This window comes from Sciurus carolinensis, chromosome 6 (genome assembly GCF_902686445.1).
Source record: "Sciurus carolinensis chromosome 6, mSciCar1.2, whole genome shotgun sequence".
Classification (NCBI taxonomy): Eukaryota; Metazoa; Chordata; class Mammalia; order Rodentia; family Sciuridae; genus Sciurus; species Sciurus carolinensis.
The window spans coordinates 93,032,952-93,051,901 of record NC_062218.1 but is presented as its reverse complement, the minus strand read 5'-3'; the positions used below and the strand labels follow the sequence as shown (position 1 = coordinate 93,051,901).

General features: G+C 34.9%; 1 protein-coding gene across 1 annotated transcript in view; it reads left to right on the top strand.

Annotated features, from left to right (window-relative positions):
- Pja2 (praja ring finger ubiquitin ligase 2) overlaps positions 1-18,459 on the top strand; it is a 69,311-nt gene extending 50,852 nt beyond the window's left edge. The window contains 5 exon segments of the mRNA XM_047555409.1: positions 2,611-2,621; positions 2,624-2,718; positions 11,379-11,496; positions 11,887-12,008; positions 15,818-18,459. Of these exon segments, the coding sequence (XP_047411365.1) occupies positions 2,611-2,621; positions 2,624-2,718; positions 11,379-11,496; positions 11,887-12,008; positions 15,818-15,943 (472 nt within the window). The 3' untranslated portion in view covers positions 15,944-18,459.
- The last annotated feature ends 491 nt before the right edge of the window (positions 18,460-18,950 follow it).

Sequence of the window (18,950 nt, the reverse complement as noted above, 5' to 3'; positions counted from 1 at the left end):
ACATACCTGTAAGCCCATTAGTTTGGGAGGCTGAAGCAAGAGGATCATAAGTTCAAAGCCAATGTCAGCAACAGTAAGGTGATAAGCAACTCATTGAAACCCTGTCTCTCAATAAAATACAAAATAGGACTGGGGATGTGACTCAATCATTGCGTGCCCCTGAGTTCAATCCCCGATACAAAAAACAAAAATTGTCATGTCATTTGGGATCACCATACACTCTATACACCACCTGTAGAAGCAGTTATAATTTCATATGAAGGCATTTTTTCTCTTGCATGTTTTCAAGACTCAAAATATTTTTTTACAGTTCCATTGTGTAGTTGGCTCCATCTTATGGGTATAGATTAGTGGACTATTTATTCTTTGAAATAGTGCAATGAACCATTAACTTGTTCTGTATTTCTGGTTATCCTTTTAGGACAAATAAATAGAAGTTGACATTACTAAGGTATATTGTGTTTTTCACGATTTGATATATCCAAATATCTTTGAAAAAAGCTAGTTCATATAGCAACTCAAAAGAACAATGTATCTTCATTGAATATAATTTTAACTTCAATTTGAAAACTTTCACTTTAGTTTCTAATTTGCTGATGATCTTTCTGGATATGTGTGTTGTGTAAAGGTTTCAGAGATATTACTGATGGTTCCAAAATTTTCAGAGCTTCAAAGTGGATTTTTTAATATTGAAAGCATTTTATCATTGATTTTAAGACAAAATTTTTGAACCTTGCTCTTTTGAACTTAAATAATGTCAATATCTGATATTATGTTGGTACTACATTAATTTATGTGGCAGTGACTAAAGGTTGATAAGGTGAAAATGGAGTTCTGTTTTCATATTAAAATAGCATGTCATTTAGCAACTGAAATGAAAAGTCATGGCAAACATTAGCAATTCTTCTCTCTAAAGTGAAACTTTGATACCACCTTAGAAAAAAATGCAAAGACTTTTGGTTCCTTTTTTCAATTAGAAGGAAAAAAACACAATGAGAGAAGTCCACTGCCGTGTTGGTGTGTTAATTTGTTTTGCTTGAAATTGCAAGTGTTGTAAAATACCTTGAGTATCTCATAGCTGGTGTGGTAGGAAATGACATGGAGCAAAACATGGGTTATAGATTTAGACAAAATCCCACCTCTACCAGTTTATTTATTCCTTGATAACTCCTTCTTATAAGAAATTAGGGTTATAGTGATGAACTTATATGGTTGTGTGAAGTTAATTTTGTATGTAATAGAATTTTTTAAAATAATTTCAGCCTTACAGAAAAGTGTCAGAAAGATCTTCTTTGTAGATGAGGAAACAATCACAATGAAATAATTTTTTCAAGTTAATTGTGATTCAATTAAATCTGACTGTAAGGCTCTTTGCATTACATCTCACTATTAGATGAAGGAGTTCCAGTTTCACAAGACCGTTTGGATCACAATTTGTAGTATTAATTTTAATTCTAAAATTTGTGATGGTATGAGAATGTTCCTTTGCACTATGTGATATTTGTTGATTTCTAAGTCCTATTACGTTATGATACGTTCTTCATAAGAATCACTTCTGTGTTTCTTTGCAGTTTATTTGTAATTTAATAATGACATATGGGTTGGCATCAACACTATTTTTGAACTTCTTTATATGATTGTGTGTGCTTCTAACTATCATATTAAAATTCTGATAGGCTATGGAAGTCAATAGAAGCTTGCCTTTAGGTAAAATAAGTTGTTTAGAGATCTTGGGTTATGAGATGGTAGGAGTACATCACACAAGTGCCCCCTGAAGTGTAGTTTAATGGCTCCAGAGAAGTTCGGAATTAAGTAGAGATTAGGAATTACCTATAGAGAGGACAATTGAATAAATGGGATGGAATGTAACTTTCAAGGGAGCAGATTAGAAAGAGAGGGGACCAAGGACCTATCTTATTTCCAAATTTAAAACTTAGCATTTCCAGGACTAGAAAAAAAGAGGAATATGTTTATGTCTAAGGATAGAAGAAGGAGATTAATCATGGCATGAAATATAATATTTTCTTCAGGGGTTATAGTTCTTTTCAAAAAAAAAATGAAGTTAGGAGCAAAATGTTTTCAAGCATAATAATGAAAGAGACCCAATTCTTAACAGTTTTCAAGAAGAGAGATTAATTAGAAAGGCTGAGAAAATAAAATAGTTTTAAACCCAAAGTAATTAAGCAATACAAAGTGAAAGAAGAAAAAGAGGAGACTTGAACTAGTGACAGAATTAAAATAAATGTAGCAATTTTCTTTTATCTTATTCTCACCTACACTCATTGGAAACTAAAATAAACAGACAGAGGAAATGTGAGAAGTATTTGGATTGGGACAAGTACTGCCTTTAAGCAGCTCCTCAGAGTTAGCCTGGAACAACAAAAAATGAAAATTTCCTACAGGCTTTATACAGTGAGTTTGAGGCTGTTGGGTGAGAGAGTGATAGCATATGCTTAGCACTTTTGTGTTGGTCCTTCCTGCTCCTCATCCCACAAGAGTAACATTACAAATAATTTAAGGATTTCTGCTCACAAGAAATGCTAATATAATTATCTCCTCAGATAAAATTTTCTGATCATAGTTTACAGGTTTTGTGTTTTTTCCCTCCAGCCTGTTTGATGGCTTGCGGATGGACTAGGCGTGGCTGAAGCTATTTCTTATGTGGATCCTCAGTTCCTCACCTACATGGCTCTAGAAGAACGCTTAGCCCAGGCTATGTGGGATTTTTAGTAACTCTGATGCCTGGGTATATGTTGATGGGACACAAAATGATAAAAGTTAGAGGCTTAAGGGGTTTTTGTTTTTTTTTTTTAAACTACTCTTAAGAAAGATAGTTTTCACATCAGTGTCAATAACAATTACTGAATACCCATTGTTGCTAATGGGTATATAAAAATTGCATTTGATGTACTGACTATTTCCCTTAAAATGCAATATTTCTCAGTTTTACTGCAGAATGGAAAATGTTTGGCTTACATTTAGAAAATACAGTTTTTTAATTATGTTTGGTATGAGTGTGAATATTTCATATGTGTACACACATGCAAAGGCATATTAGTGAAATGAAATGGAAGACCCTCCAAGATATATTACACATCACTTCCTTTCTTTTGTTTTCATGACTTCTTAAAACTACTGTGTTGCTGCCTAACGCAGTTTGGAAATTTTCTCCCCACTCACAATGTGCACACACACAACACACACACACACGCATCACTTTCATAAATATGACACATTTGCTGCCTAAATTTCTTTTGCTTTTCATTATTTGACTAAAACAGAAAAGCTTATTTTTAAAATGTTCTTTTCTAAAGTCAAAAGCCCCTAGTTTGTCACATTGGGGAACCTCCATTGCTCTAGTGGGTTCATTATAAGAAATCTCTCTTGAAATCACTAATTCTAAAGTGATTCCAGGTAGAGGAACACTAATAATTAGTGAATGTGCCAGAGGTTCAGAGAATAAATATTAATTAGACAAAAATTTCAGAAGCATTATAATGACATTTTTATTTTGAAGTTTTCTGAGATTAGAAAGTCAAGTTTAGATTGCTAAATTAGATGATATCCATCTATAGTACATGTGTGCATCACGCTTGTGCATGCTCACATGCACTTGTCACTCTGCTTTGCCATCACTGTTTTACCATATGTGTAAACTTCTGTGAAGATTATTTTGTCAGTTATGCCTGTATAAGTGTATATTTTTCTCAAAATTAATGTAGCATAAATACTATATACTAGGAGAAAATTCAGAAAGAAAATCACAAGGCAGGATAAAGCTAGAACTTTTACCAGATCATTTAACCAAATTCTGACATGTGTAAAATAGTGGTACAAAATGATGACTTGCATCAGAAGCATAATATATAAAGATTAAAGATTACTTACTTTCTTGAGCTACATAACTTCTAAGTAACCACAGTGGGTTATTGATTTAGGGTCTGGTTTCACAACACTTAAACATCTTTTATTTTTATGCTAGTAGATTCCAATTTCCTACACTTTAGAGATACTGTTAAAAAGAAATGTTGAAAACAAGTTTTACTATTTATTACTAACAGGAAATGTGACATTTGTTTGGCATCTTGAAAGAAGAGTCAGAGAGATTGGTCATGGGAAGTCATGCTAGGTAAAGACACTAGCAGAGTGAACAAAGATAAGAAGCAAGAAAGAACACAGTATGTTCAGGAACTTAGTCTCATACATTGTTGGCTTCTGCTAAGGAGAAACTAGTGGCACTACCACTTTCAGAGTTATTTTTACTTATCTGTCCTTCTGCCTCTGATAATGGCTTTAGGTCTCTTCCTTCTCCATAACTTAACAGTGCCCTACATTTTAGTGCTTTGCTTAATTTAACTTGAAGTTGATAGAGATGATTTACCTAGAGTATCAATATAATTCTATTTTCTTACCACTCCCCAGAACTCTACTTTTCCATGTTTCGTATGACATTATTTAATCATTTTTAAAAATGAGACTGAAATAACTTAAGGATTTTTCTTTAGAAATTTAATGCTAGTATTTAGATGAAACAAGCAAATAACAAAAACTGCATGTTTTTATTTGTATTTTAAGCAGCCCCTATCCCTTTTTGGAAATGGTTGCTTTATTTCTATTATTTTTCCAATAATATACTTGTCCTTTCTTTCAGGTAGTGGCTTTCGTTGAAATAATGTTATATTTGTGTCTCAGATTTGAGTAAGAACATGGTAAAATAGCAAACATCTTTAGCTTTTTGAAATAGTGTTATTACATTTTTCTACTTAACCTCCCAAATTTGAAAAAGTACATAGTCCTTTTGTACAGTTTATGTTCACATCTAAAAGTTTTTAGTATAAATCTGAGTAACGCTTACCTTTTCATATTTGTTGCAAGAAAATTGCTAAAAATGTTTAAATGATAAAAATTGATTTTTGCTGGTTGCTATGGCACATGCTAATATCCAGCCCACTCTGGAGCCTGAGGGCAGGAAGACTGAGTTTGAGGCCAGTGTCAGTAACTTAGCAAGGCTCTGTCTCAATATAAAATGGCTAGAGATGTAGGTCAGCGGTAGTGTCTCTAGCTTCAATCCCTAGTATGAGAAAACAAAAATTATTTAAATTGAGTTATAATTAATAGCATCCAGGTAATTAAAGATAAATAGAAAATTTTCATCAGCAATTATTAAAAAAAAATTTTACTGGAAATGTGGTCTCTTATAAGATGGAAGCTTTTATCTTTTTCCATTACTTTATGAGTGGTTTTATTGATTCGTAGGATTAGACAACTTTCAGCATGAATTGAATTTGTTTTTCCATCTTATGATATAAGTTTGAGAAACTTGTTACGTACGTAAATTGATAGGAAGAAATTTATCATAGAATTGTTACTTGGTTGTCTTCTATTTGCCAAAAATCATATTAAACTTAACCTCCTTTAATTTTTTGAAAGCAAAAAATTGAAAGTGCCAAAAGGATTTATCATTAGTTTGTTAGTTAGAGATTGTTTTGACCCTGGTACTTTAGATTACTCAGAATGAGTAATAGATATGCTTTTATTTATAAAGTGGGAGAAAGGGCTGGATGTGGTGGTACATCCCTATGATCTCAGTGATTTGGGAGGCCAAATCAGGATGATTACAAGTTCAAGGCCAGCCTTAGCAACTTAGCAAGACCCTGGTCTCAAAATAAAACAGAAAGGGTTGGGGTGTACCTCAGTGTGAGGTTTTTAATCCCCAGTGCTGCAAAAAATAAAATAAAAATAAAAATCAAGTGGGAGAAAGGTAGTATAAAATGAAATATGGAAACAGAGAACCTGCATGATACTTCAGGTACATTCTTAGGTAAATCATTTGAGGAAAGGTTACTTAAGAAGTTAATTGAAGTTGATTCCTTAAAATTGTCCACACTCATGAACCCCTTGGAACGTCTTAATAAACTCACAAGGGCACTTTGTAGACACTGACCTAAATAGTAGGACTATGACGTGGAGGTTAAGAGCATGAACTTTTGAGTTAGTTGGCTCTATGACCTGGGCAATGCATCTATTAACATCTTAGCTTAAGGAATCTCATCTATAAAACAGGAATAATAAAGTTTACCTCATAGGTTATTTTGAGACTGTTGAAACATTTAGTAAAAATACCTAGTATAACAGTAAGCTCACAGGAAATGGCTGTATTCATAGGCATCTTCAAATCAGTGCTCAACCTAATTATCTAGCAAATCCTGAATCAGTGATGTTCTTTCAAAATTGTCATTAAATCGTTTGTTATAAATCTTTGTATTTAAAAATTAAATTCTCTTTTATCCCTTTGAAACTAAATATTGTGCTCATAAAGGAATATGCTGCATTAAACCTAGGTATGTTGCAGTTTGGGTTTTTTAGTCTACTTAGTTGTCTTACTCAGACTAACTTTTGAAAATATACTGTACTGCCTAATGAGTTAGATTTTTGAATTTTTGTGAAATTTCATAGAAATGACTATAAAATGGTCTCTTTTGATCTTGTTGCTTATAAGTGATCCCAGATCTTCTTAAATATATATCAGTATCAAGGCAGTAAATAATTTTTACATATGAAATACCAGGTGTTTATTAGCACTGCAAATATGCAGACATTCATCAGAAAGAAATATTGAACCAATCAATTGAAACAAACATGTATCAAAGCATAGTTAGCCTTGAGTAACCTCCTCAAATGGAAGTTATTATAAATAGTATCTCTTCTTAGTGTTTATTTGTAGCACCAATGAGTTCTTTCAAGCAGAGTCTATTTTGAGAAGTACATTGGGAACTGGAAGACATTCCTGGTTAGGTTACATGAGAAAGGAAGGGGCAGATAACAAGGGCTTAACTTTTATTTCCTATCTCCTGATATGAAAATTTGATACACAGAATTATTAATTATATCAATATATTAGAGCTGGGTGGGATAGTGCACACCTATAATCCCACCACCTAGGCAGGTGAGACAGGAGGATTGCAAGTTCCAGGCCAGCCTCAGCATCTTAGCACTCTTGGGGTCAATCCTCAGTACTCCCCAACCCCCAACCCTCCCCCCCAAAAAAAAATTTGAAGTAACAAGGAATTGGCTAATAAGACATAAAGATAATTATAAAGAACATAGGAAAAGTACATAAAAGGAGCAGCAGCCACCTGTCCAGCTAAGATAGAACACCCAAGAAAGAGTTCCCCCTCCACCCCAAGGCTGAGATCCCAATCTTGATGGAAATGGCACAGCTGTGGCTCCTTGGCTGGCAGAGAAGTCACTGTAGTGTTGTGTTGGCAGAGCTTTCTGGAAAGCTATCCTCTGGAACTTGCTGGAAGTCAGCCCTCTGGGGTGCCAGGAAAAGTTATTCATAGGAAGGTGTCCAGTTGTAAAGCACTCTGCTACGGAGCTGTCCAAGGCTGATGCTAGGGGAAGCTGCTGGTCACATGAATTACAAGAGCTAGCCACTGGAGAAGATGCATGCCCCAAGGGAATTCATGCTAGAGAAAACCATGACTGCCTTAGAAACCTGTCAAGCAAGCACACCAGGCTCAAAAGCAAAGTCTTTTTTCTCCTATACTCTCTCTTCAGCATTCTTTGTGAACAAAGCTTATCATCATGCCATCTGTTAGAAAGGAAAATATTGAAATGGCCCAGCTCCATTTTCACAAAGCTGACAAAAATCGTGAGTTTGGATTTGAGGAACAATAATCCAGTAAATGTAACAGTCGATCATTTTAACTACTTGGTTTCCATATATACTTTTCTACTTTCGTTTGAGCTCTTATCTAACAATACAGCTATATTGTTACCTAACAAGGTGCAGATGTCTTACAAATAAAGTTATTAATCTTTTCTCAGAATGAGTAGATGCACAATCTCAGAATCATTATATCTCTCACTAGTATTAATTACTCCACAAATTCAGTCACACTGAATATTCTCTCATGTAAAGATTAAATTGCAGAGTTATTTTCTAACAACTTATATATGAAGTAGAAATGGGAAGGGAGAGATAAAAAGAGAATGCTTAGCACATATGCATCCATAAAACAAGCAAATAGACAACATGTAAAGCTACTAGTCTTTTTTTCTATCTTTGGTCATGAAGTCATTAATCAGTAGTTATGGCTTCTTTTTTCATAACCCATTCCATATTTTGCTTGCCTTCAGTGAGTCCTCGGCTGGTTAGAATTCTTCACTTGGTAGAGTGACCCAAATCTACATTTTTTAAGTGTTTTAGAACCCAGATTGTCCTTCCCGTTTTGGCGACTGTAGTTTTTTATTAACTGCAGTGTTGGACATGGAAGACTAAGAGATGTACCCTCCAAATGAGATTATCAGAGTTTTCAAACCAGTTATCAGAGTGACCCAGCATTCAAGATTGTCACTTTCATCTGAGTTCAACCAGATCTCCTCATTTCAAGTTTCAGAATTCCATTTGTTTGTTTGTTTGTTTTTGCAGTGCTGGGGATCGAACACAGGGCCATGCACATGCTCTACTACTGAGCTACACCTACCCCAGAACCCCATTCTTTAACCAGTCAATGATACAAATTTTGAGGAATTTGACTATACAGAGTTTTGCTCCCATTTTAAGTTAGCAGTCTACACAAATAGTTTGCCTTTGATTTTTCAAAAGTAAGAGCTTCTTTTAGGGCTGTGATGGAAGCTCCGGTTCCTATACTGTCTTAAGCTGAGAGTTCACAGACCTGAGTTCGCGATTTTCTCTGTAAATGAACAGGCTGTCAAAGAAATCCATCCCCCATCAGAATTTTTATAGTCGGCTCATTATTGCCATAAGGTTAAGGTTAAGTGTAGCAGTTACCTGGGCTCCCAAGACACTGGCTTCAGTTAGCCCCTCATCACAGTGAACCACAACGATAGCTTGATTATTGTGATGGCACTACAGGCCATGGGTTAATAGCTTCCCATTCCTGTGGCAAGGAACTCAGCACCAAGCTCAAACCCAGACAAAGTGGCCCAAGCAAAACAATCCCAAAATCTTATTCTTGCATTTTTGTGTCCACGAACCACTCCCAATGCCAAAATCTGTGTCAGAGTGGTATCAGTCACAAGAGAGAAAATAATAGTTTGAACAGGGAAAGTTTAAAATAAACTATTGCTGCCTCCAGCGGGAGATTATGGATTGCCTCCTTATTAAGATTACAAGGAAGTAGTGAACTCTATAAAGAAAATAGAAATAGCGGATTTAAGGAACAACTTTCACGCTGAGATGAAGTATTCTTTCTGCCCATCCACCCACTAAGCTGAGCTCCAGACATTGCTGGGGAGGACGTGACCGTAGTAGAACTTGCTGGGTTTCTGCCCTCTGGGACTCCTGAGAAGCTATTCACAGGACAGTGACTCACTGGAAACACTGTTCTACAAAACCACCCAAGATGAGTGCCAGGAAGCGGATGCCACCTTATACTGCAGTTGCTAGGCACTGGAGGAACCTGGTGCTGAAGAAGCACCATGCGCAGGGAAGCCTCACTCACTGGGATTCTGCCCACCAAGCTCAAGAGAGCCACAAAGCCAGAGCCATTTCCTTCTGTGCTTTCTCTAGCACTCTCTACTGACAGAACTTAAGATCATGCTAGCTGACAAAGGGAAAATACTTAAAAGGTCCAGATTTATTTTCATAGAGCATGTGGGGGAAAAGGTGTATTTGGAGCAGTGGGCAATAATTCAGACAACTGGTACACTTTTTTTTTCTTTCTGCACTGCCTCTACAAATCTAGAGTAAAATTCAGCGTTCAGTATTATGATGTTCCTAAACTTATGATGAACCTTTTTTCTTTTCTTTTTTAATTCTGATCTTAATTTGGGCTTGGTTCTATCCTCTATTTTAAGTCTATACAATATCTATAGAAATATCTATGCTAGATCCTTAGGCATATGTAAAAGATTATGTTTACCAGTCAAAAGACTATAGTGCTATCAGGCATAATTCTTTTCCTACATAGAAAAGCAGCTTTCTGTTGTTGTTGTTGTTGTTTATTTTTATTGTGATTAAAAAAACATAAAATTTACTTAACCATTTTTAAGTGAACAGTTTAGTGCTATAAAGTACATTTACATTGTTATAAACACCAAATCCCCATTTTTCCCCTCTCCCTAGACCCTGACAACCACCATTTTACTGTCTGTCTCTGAATTTGATGACTTTAAGTACCTCATACAAGTGGAATAATATGGTATTAACCTTTCTGTGACTGGCTTATTTCACTTAGCATAATATCTTTAAGGCTCATTCGTATGTGAGAATGTTACTCCTTTTCAAGGCTGAATAATATTCCACTGAATATACATATGTCACATTTTGTGTATCCATCAATAGACACTTTAGTTGATCCCACCTTTTTGATCTTGTGAATAATGCTGCAGTGAACATGGTTGTAAAAATATCCATTTCAGTCTCTACTTTCAGTTATCTTGGGTGTATTTCCAGAAGTGGGATTGTTGGCTTAAACTAGACTAATGCTAAGGTCTTTCACGACTCTGGGCCTTATGATGCTGTAATTAGGATATAATACAAAGAAGTAGTTATTTAACTGTATAATATTAATTATTTGAATATGATAGCAATTCAGAAGGAAGATACCAGTATGGTCTGGGGCCAATCACATAGACTTCCTAGAAGAGACAGAACTTACCCAGTCCCCGAAGAATTGATGGGACTTGTACCTGGTATAGAAAGTACCAGACAGAGGAAGCTGCTTGTGCACTAGGAACTTGTAATTGTACAAGTGGCAGGCAAAATATAAAAGTCTTAACTGCCATTCGGTCTAATTGGAACTCAAAAGAATGAGAATAACTCATCAAATAACTCATCATAGATGTTCATATGATCTATTGTTCTTTTCATCCTTCCTAGAACAGGGATTTAACACAGACATTTAAACCCCCAAGTGAAATTCACAGTAATACTTGTGAGCTGATAATGTGGGTGTGCTGACTGTATGCCAGTAGTAGATAAACCCATTCAGTAATGCATTTTTGCTTCCACACTTTGAACGTCTAGTAAACCCACCATATTTTATCTTTCATGAAGCGAACCTTTTTAAAGCATTTACTTTCTTCATATTGTTGATCCCACACAGGAAGCCATAGTTGGAAGATATAAAGACTCTCCTGAATATAAAATTGTAATGGGAAAATAGATAATTATTGGGAAAAGACGTAATTTTACTCATGAGAAGTAGGGCTTTGTGTGCGTGTGTATATGGAGGTGAGGGGTGTGCAGATGTTTTGGTTTAATGGTGGTTCCTTCTGGAAAGAGGCAAAGGACTGAACAGAAGAAACAGAAAAAGAATATGGTAAATACAATTTTGTAAAATACCTTAAAAATAGTTTTCCATTTCTATTTTAAAGTGTTTTCTAACAAAGAACTACAACTTCTTTTTCAGACTGCACTGGCACATTTAGAGTCTCTGGCAGTGGACGTTGAGGTGGCCAATCCACCAGCCAGTAAGGAAAGCATTGATGGTCTTCCAGAAACACTTGTTCTTGAAGATCACACTGGTAAGGGCAAAGCTGATCTCAAGTATTGAATGACACGTGCTGCGTGTTTAAGTATATTATATGTGCACCTAGAAGATGAAGTACTTGCCTACTAGAAACCATAATCTGGTTTTCTGTAGAAATCAGATGCTCACAACTTTTACCTAGTAGAATATTTTTAATTATAGCATGGTAGGCTGAGACAAGTGTTCTCCAGTCAAGTTTTCTACAAAAGCAATGCTTATTACATGCCAAATTGTCATGTATTATGCAGAAACATGCTTGCCAATTAATCAAAGTCTAGTTCTTTTGTCTTGCATAGGTATCATTTGTGAGTCAGTATGTTGATTTTTAATTTTATTAAATTGAACTTTATATGATTGATAGATCTAAATTGTTTATTGTTTTCAGCTATTGGTCAGGAACAGTGCTGTCCAATCTGTTGCAGTGAGTATATTAAGGACGATATAGCGACAGAGTTGCCCTGTCACCATTTCTTTCACAAACCTTGTGTCTCAATTTGGCTACAGAAGGTGAGTTTTAAATTTACTTTTTAAAAATTAATATTTTAATAGTTTCTCCTACGCATTAATGATGATAATAGTGTCTTTTAAGGCTATTTTATTTAACTTTGAAATAAATATTTATTTAGTTTGAAATACAGCTGGACACAATGGCATATACCTTTAATCCCAACAATTCAAGAGGCTGAGCAAGAGGATTACAAGTTCAAAGCCAGCCTCAGCAATTTAGCAAGAACCTAAGCAACTCAGTGAGACCCTGTCTCAAAATAAAATACAAAAGAGGGCTGGGGATGTGGCTCAGTAGTTAAGCACCCCTGGATTCAATTCCTGGTACCAAAAAAAATTTAAAAAAAAGATAACACAGTAACTATATAATACATTCTTAATTACAACTCTGAATTTGATATTTTCAAAAGTATCTCAAACAAGGAAGTCTTTGATGCTACCCAAAGTGAAGTGTAACAATAAACAAGTGTTCTGCTAATGTGGCTTTTACCCAAAAATAATGTGAGAGAATTTTAATAACCTACCAAGTACCTCCTATTCTAGTTTTTATATACTGTCCTTCAATACTTACTTAATAATTTTTAAGTCTATTTGAACTACTTAAAAAATAAGAGTTTTACTTAAATCTGCTTACTTACAATAAGAGTTTTGCATAAAGGATATTTACCATCCAACTCAGTAGGAATTCTGAAATTACTTTCAATATTCTTTTACAAAACACTATTTTCACATTTTTCCATTTGCTATCATCTCTTGTGTTCTCCTGCTCACTTCCACCTTTCTTCCTCACTACTGCTCCCGCTCCCCAGATAACTGGTATTCCCATCCACTGATTTGTATGTCCACATTTTTTCCAAGTTGCCTAAACTCTTTCACTAATATTTATAGGATTGATGTCTTTTAAAAACTTTTATTATTTTTAATAGTATATGCTATTTTTTCTGCTTATTATTTTGCATACTTATCCTTGAACATCTTTTTCTGTTTGACTTTTCAAATTATTTTATCAATTTGCTTCTTATCCCCAAAAGAATTCACTTTAGTGTGCTAATCATGATTACATTAAATTTATGTATTATTTTAAAGAACTGCTCTAGAATACTTTTAGAGTTAAATGTTTATGAGCTATAATACTTAATTTGAGTTAAGGTCAAAGTTGTGTAATTGATTACTGCCAGATTTCTTTTTCTTTTTAATTTCTTAACATTTGTTAAATGATAATTATGATGATATGTATATTACACAATGTGAGGACTGAATGAGATAATCCATAGTGCCTGGAAGGTGGCGAATGCCCAGTGAATGTTAAAAAATAATACCATATCAGATCAAAACTGTTATTAAAAATTAGAGATGGCTTTACTAACAAAAGCACAAATATAAACAATATATGATACTACTTACAAAAAAACAGCATCTTACCAACATGATTGCCATTTGGTTAGTAGTGCCTGTGTGGCGATCAGGTGTATTTCGAGTCTCATGAGACTTCCTGCCTTCTGGATTGGGGCATAAACTTGGATTCAGAATTATTTGTAAAATATTGTTTCCTTTGATCTCTTCCCTTCCCCAGAATATAATTTGGGAACTAGAATTCTAGATGATTTTTCTTAACCTATTTATTTGGCATTATGTCGATACACCTGAATGGCTATACTAACACTATATATGCACTTTTCTAGGACTTTTGTAAAGGTTGAAGTATATTTCATAGTGAATTGATATAGTGCCTGGAAAAATAGCAGTAAAGATAGTAGTAATTAAAGTCAGAATTAATTAGAAAAGAACTACTGAAGCAAAGTGCCTATACATAGTGGTGGTGGTAGCAGATGTTATTAAAATTAGTGGGAAAGAACAAAATGGAAAGCCATCAAGTGTTGTGTATGCCTGTATCTATAAGGTCTATTTTCTCATCTCATTTCCACCCCTGTGTATGAGGTCTTCACCCATGTTGGCTTGACTACTGTGGTAGTTACCTACTTTGTGTCCACACCTCCATTAGACATATTATCCAGCTCTGATCATGTTGCATCCCTACCAATAAAAGGTTGGGGGGAGATGTTGAGATTGAGATTGATTTCTGGTTACCTGTTAATAGTGAGATTGTTTCTGGTTACCTGTATAACATTTCTGTTTTGGCTTTCAAGATCTTTTGTGACCTCACCCCAGATCTCTGTTTTCTTATTTACTCATCTGCATATTTCCTTGTGTTTCTGTGCATTTGTTTTTGAAGCCTGTTGTGATTGTCCCTCTATGCCATCTAATAGATGGTCTTAGTACATGCAGTTGAAATGCCACCTTTTCTATTTTTATCATAACCTTTCTTTAAATTGCCATGATAGTTTCAGAGACTTGAGAAGGATCAGTGTTCCATGTGCCTACTGTGTTTCAGGCACTGCTAGATGATTCTCCCATTTAATCCTCACAACTTGAGGATGTATTGATATCCATGTTCCCATTTTCCAGTGATCATTACTTATTTAATATTACACAACTAGCACGTGGTTGACCACGTCTGCACTCATCTGTCTGATTCTAAAATGTTGCTGTTAGGGCCCAATCTGTATGACAAGTAAATGTTCACAGACTTGAATTCTTAAATTGTAAAAGTGAAATATGTTGTACAGCTTTGAACTATTCTTGATTTTGCTATAACCCAAGGTGATGTCCTGTTGAGTCTCTATCCTGTAAGGAATCAGCTTAATGAGAAACCTTTCCCAGTTTCCCCCAAGAAACTTTCACCTTCAACAGCATGATCCCTTCATCCTCCCTTCTATCTAGATCTCTTTGGGAAAAAGACCAGATTTGTAAGGCATAATCTTTCATCTGATGACTTCTCCCTAGTATAAAGGCTTTCCCTTCCTTCCCTCATTCCCAGGTTTGCCATTTGACTGACTTTGTCATTTAGAAGGTATCTTAATGCCAGGCTTAGTGGCACACTAATCCCAGCAACTCAGGAGGCTGAGGCAGAAGGATTGCAAATTCAAGGCCTGCCTCAGCAACTTGGCGAGCCCTAAGCAATTTAAGTGAGATCCTATCTAAAACACCAGTTTTACCCAGTGGTAAAACACCTCTGGGTTCAATTCCCAGTACCAAAAAAAAAAAAAAAAAGAGAGAGAGAGAGAGAGAGGAGGAAAAGAAGGCATCTAACTCTAGTTCTTCTTGGAAAGGAATTAACATGCCTTCTAAGAAAGGTCTGAGGTCCATCTTTATATGTGTATATATATATATATATATATATATATATGAAATTATATATAAAGTCTATATATATGCAAAGTCTGTCATAACAAATTTGATAAGTATATGTATGGTATCTTTAGTATATGCATAATAGATGAAATAATAATAATTCAGGTCATTCTTGATCTAAATGTTGACCTCCATGAGGAAATGTACTATGATCCGTTGCTCACCCTTCACCCTGGGCCTCAGTGCTAAGCATGGAGACTCTTAATTAAAACTTACTCTAGGTGAATTTTTTCTTTAAGTAATACTGGGGCTTGAACCCAGGGCATTGCACATGCTAGGCAAGTGCTCTACCACAGAGCTACATTCCCAACCCTTGGTGAACTCTTTTAAATATATAGACATAATCATGAGACAACTCTAAGAAATTAGGGTCTTACAGGGTGCAAAAGAAGTAACATTAAAATTTTGTCCTTCTGTATTGTATGGGTTTCAAATTCATTTGGTTTTAGTTTCCCAGATACTTGATTTGTTATTAGGATAATGAAACTATCTTTTTTCTTAATACTTGTGTGGCAGTTAAGATGTTTCTGATGGTTGTTAACTTATTTTTTTCCCTCCAGTCGGGAACATGCCCTGTGTGCCGCCGTCATTTCCCACCTGCAGTTATTGAATCATCTGCAGCTGCTTCCTCTGAGCCTGATCCTGATGCCCCACCTTCAAACGACAGTACTGCAGAAGCCCCCTAAACCTTAATGGTTGAAACGAGATCAATCTATCAAAGTTAATCTGCAAATTCCTTCTAAATCTGATGTGCAAATAATTATATATAAATATATTGAAAATGCTATATATAGTATATGCCATAGTTTAGAAAGAGAATATTAACCTTTCTAAACTGAATTTAGGTTTGCAGAAAGTACTAAACATTTTCAAGCTGAATGTTAAAGCAGTGCATCCATTTTCTTTAGTTGAATATGTTGGTATTAATTGTAAAGTCAGGCTTATCAGTTAACTCCAAAAGAAATAGTCATCTATGTGGCACACATTATTGATTTTGTCAAAAATTCTGCCACTACAAGATTATAGCTAAGCTCTCCTATTTGCATCAAATGTGAAGACTGTGATCACAGCAGTAGTAAAATTTGGTTTCATTGGAAATAAATGGAATTCTAAAGCATGCCTTTTTCATTGGTCCCTTTGCTTTTGCTCCATCCAAACCTCTTGGTTCATAGTACTGGAAAGCTTTTGAGAAAGGTGTCCACTCTTTCATCTTTGCCTACAATTAGAACTTTTCAGAATGCCAAACAAAGGCCAAAATTTTGATCAGAACAATACAAAATTTTTAAATCTTAGATATATCCCCCTAAAATGGTTTGGTAGTAAAATCAATTATTTCATAAGTAGTAGATGTGCCTAAAGGTTGGTAAAGCATATGAAGAATCTGGTGTGCTCCATGCTTGGTACAGTGAGGTGAATTTGATGGTTATATGAAACCCTTTCTCCGCTGATAGCCAACCTTTTTCTACTGGGTTAAAATTTTACCCGAAGGTCCAGAACACTCTTGGCACATTTGTTTAGTAAATGTTGGATATAGTTAAGGTAATTTTAGTTCTGAAATATTTTGGAAGGTCTGAAAACTTGGACAGGGTCATCTTTGTAATTATATAATCCCAAACCAAAATGACACAGCTTCTCCTTTAGGTGATCGCATGCATTACGCAAGTTTGTACAAACATAAGCTTTATAGTTAACTTGAAGATGTGATTTGATATCAACACCAGAGAACAATGGCTTTTAGAAATCACATTTGAGTAAAATAGCAAAGCACATAGTTAGTGTACATCCATCCAGGTGGTCCATGATAATTTTATTTGAAGATTATTTATATGGCTTCCCAATTACATTTTGTGTAATTTCTCTTGAGTATTTAAATTCTGTTTCTTTTTGCCATTCTTAAAAATAAATGAATTTTCACTGTTGGCACATTTGAGGCTTAAATATAAGGAACATAACACTTGCATTCTAATTTTTGCATATATTGTAAATGTGTCTGGTATTTACAGCAAAATACTGTGTATCCTTTTATGGGTAAAACAAAAGTGAACTGCATGCATGTAATGTGGTGAATTTGTAATTTAGGGGTTCTTTGGGGCTTCTGTGACTTTGGAAATGCTTACATTCAGGCCTTAATGTTGCATTAGCTAGCATGTTTTCCTGCAGATGTATATAGTCACTGTTGTATAAACTAATCTTTGCTTGTTTTCTACTCTGTGATCTTTCCATACCATATTTCATTGATGATCAGTTAGTGTCAAGGAGTCAAATCAGATTAAAATAATTCTCATATGTATATTGTGGAAATTTGTGGCTAATGTGATTTTTTGTTTGTTTGTTTCTTTTCAAGTAGTGTTGATCAGTCGTGACACTTACTGGTTAAACTTACATTGTTACAGATCTGTCTGTAATAAGCCATGCATTATATTTAGGCAGTATTAAGGGACCTTGGTTTTCATCTCCTACATAGCAGCTGTCCCAAAGAAAATATTTCTTCTCTGCCTGTTAAGACTTAGCTAGTATCTGCCAGTTGTTAAGAGGTTTTGGTTCCAAACTCAACCACCAATGTTGAGAGCTGACTTTAGATAGCTGTTGTACTTTTTGCTTTCCATCTGTTACTGTCCTTCATTGTTGGCTCCCTACTATCTATAAACAGCTGCTATGAGGGGGAAAAGTTAGTTTAAATTTTTTTTAAAGGAAAGTTGAAGTTTTAGGATTTTCATGATAACAAGCCAGTATAAGCTGAGGCTGACAAGTTCAGACCCCAAAATATTATTTGATCTTATTTTGGATCCTTTTGAAAAAGTTAAGAATATATGAAGGCAAAAAATTAGAAATAAGTATGAATATTATTAATAAAATATTGTTTATCTTATTTCTCTATTTTATGTTGTGACTTGACCTAATAATTTTATTTTTTGAACATTTTCTTATTTCTTGTAATATGAATGCTGATATTTAAAGTTAGATTCATGTGGTTTTCTTTTGTGTTTCTTAATTGTTTATCTCTGAGCTAACTAACTCTTAAGGTTATTTGTGATCTGGATTTATATATATATGCTGTTAAATATATATGAACTGTTTAAATGGAATGCAAGTTTTTCAAAAGCCCAGGTCTAAATGTAATGATTGGTTTATTGTTCTACAACCCCAGCCCATCATCTTCCGTGTAAATCATAAACAATAAACAGGATATACTTGGTGGTCATTTCTAATATTTAATTGTGTAATCATGTCACTTCTATAACATAACCCCTGCAGGGGTTAATAGCAAGAACACAACTAATAAGGAAGTCTAGAATAGACTCCTGTCACATGATTTTTTAATCCTTGATCTATAATCTGAGAAGGCCCTACAGAGAACTTCCTGAAGTAGTTGGAGGACTTCTGCTGCTGGGGGGACTCTGAAGGAGTAGTTGCCCTCTCCTCCCTAATGTTCTCCACATTCTGTAGATTTCAGCAGAGCCTGATTTCCACATTAACTCAATACAGCCAAAACTCTCAAGTTCAGGATGGGGATTCACCTCATTTATTGTCTTTCTCCAAATCTAACTTGTGGTTTACAAAGGGTTCAGAGACTTCACCCAATTTCAGCAGGGTCAGTTTGGGTGCTGATTATGTACACCTTATTAGACCAAAACTCAGTTTTGTTTTCCCCTAATAGAATAGATGTGCTAGAAAAATACAATCCAGAACTAG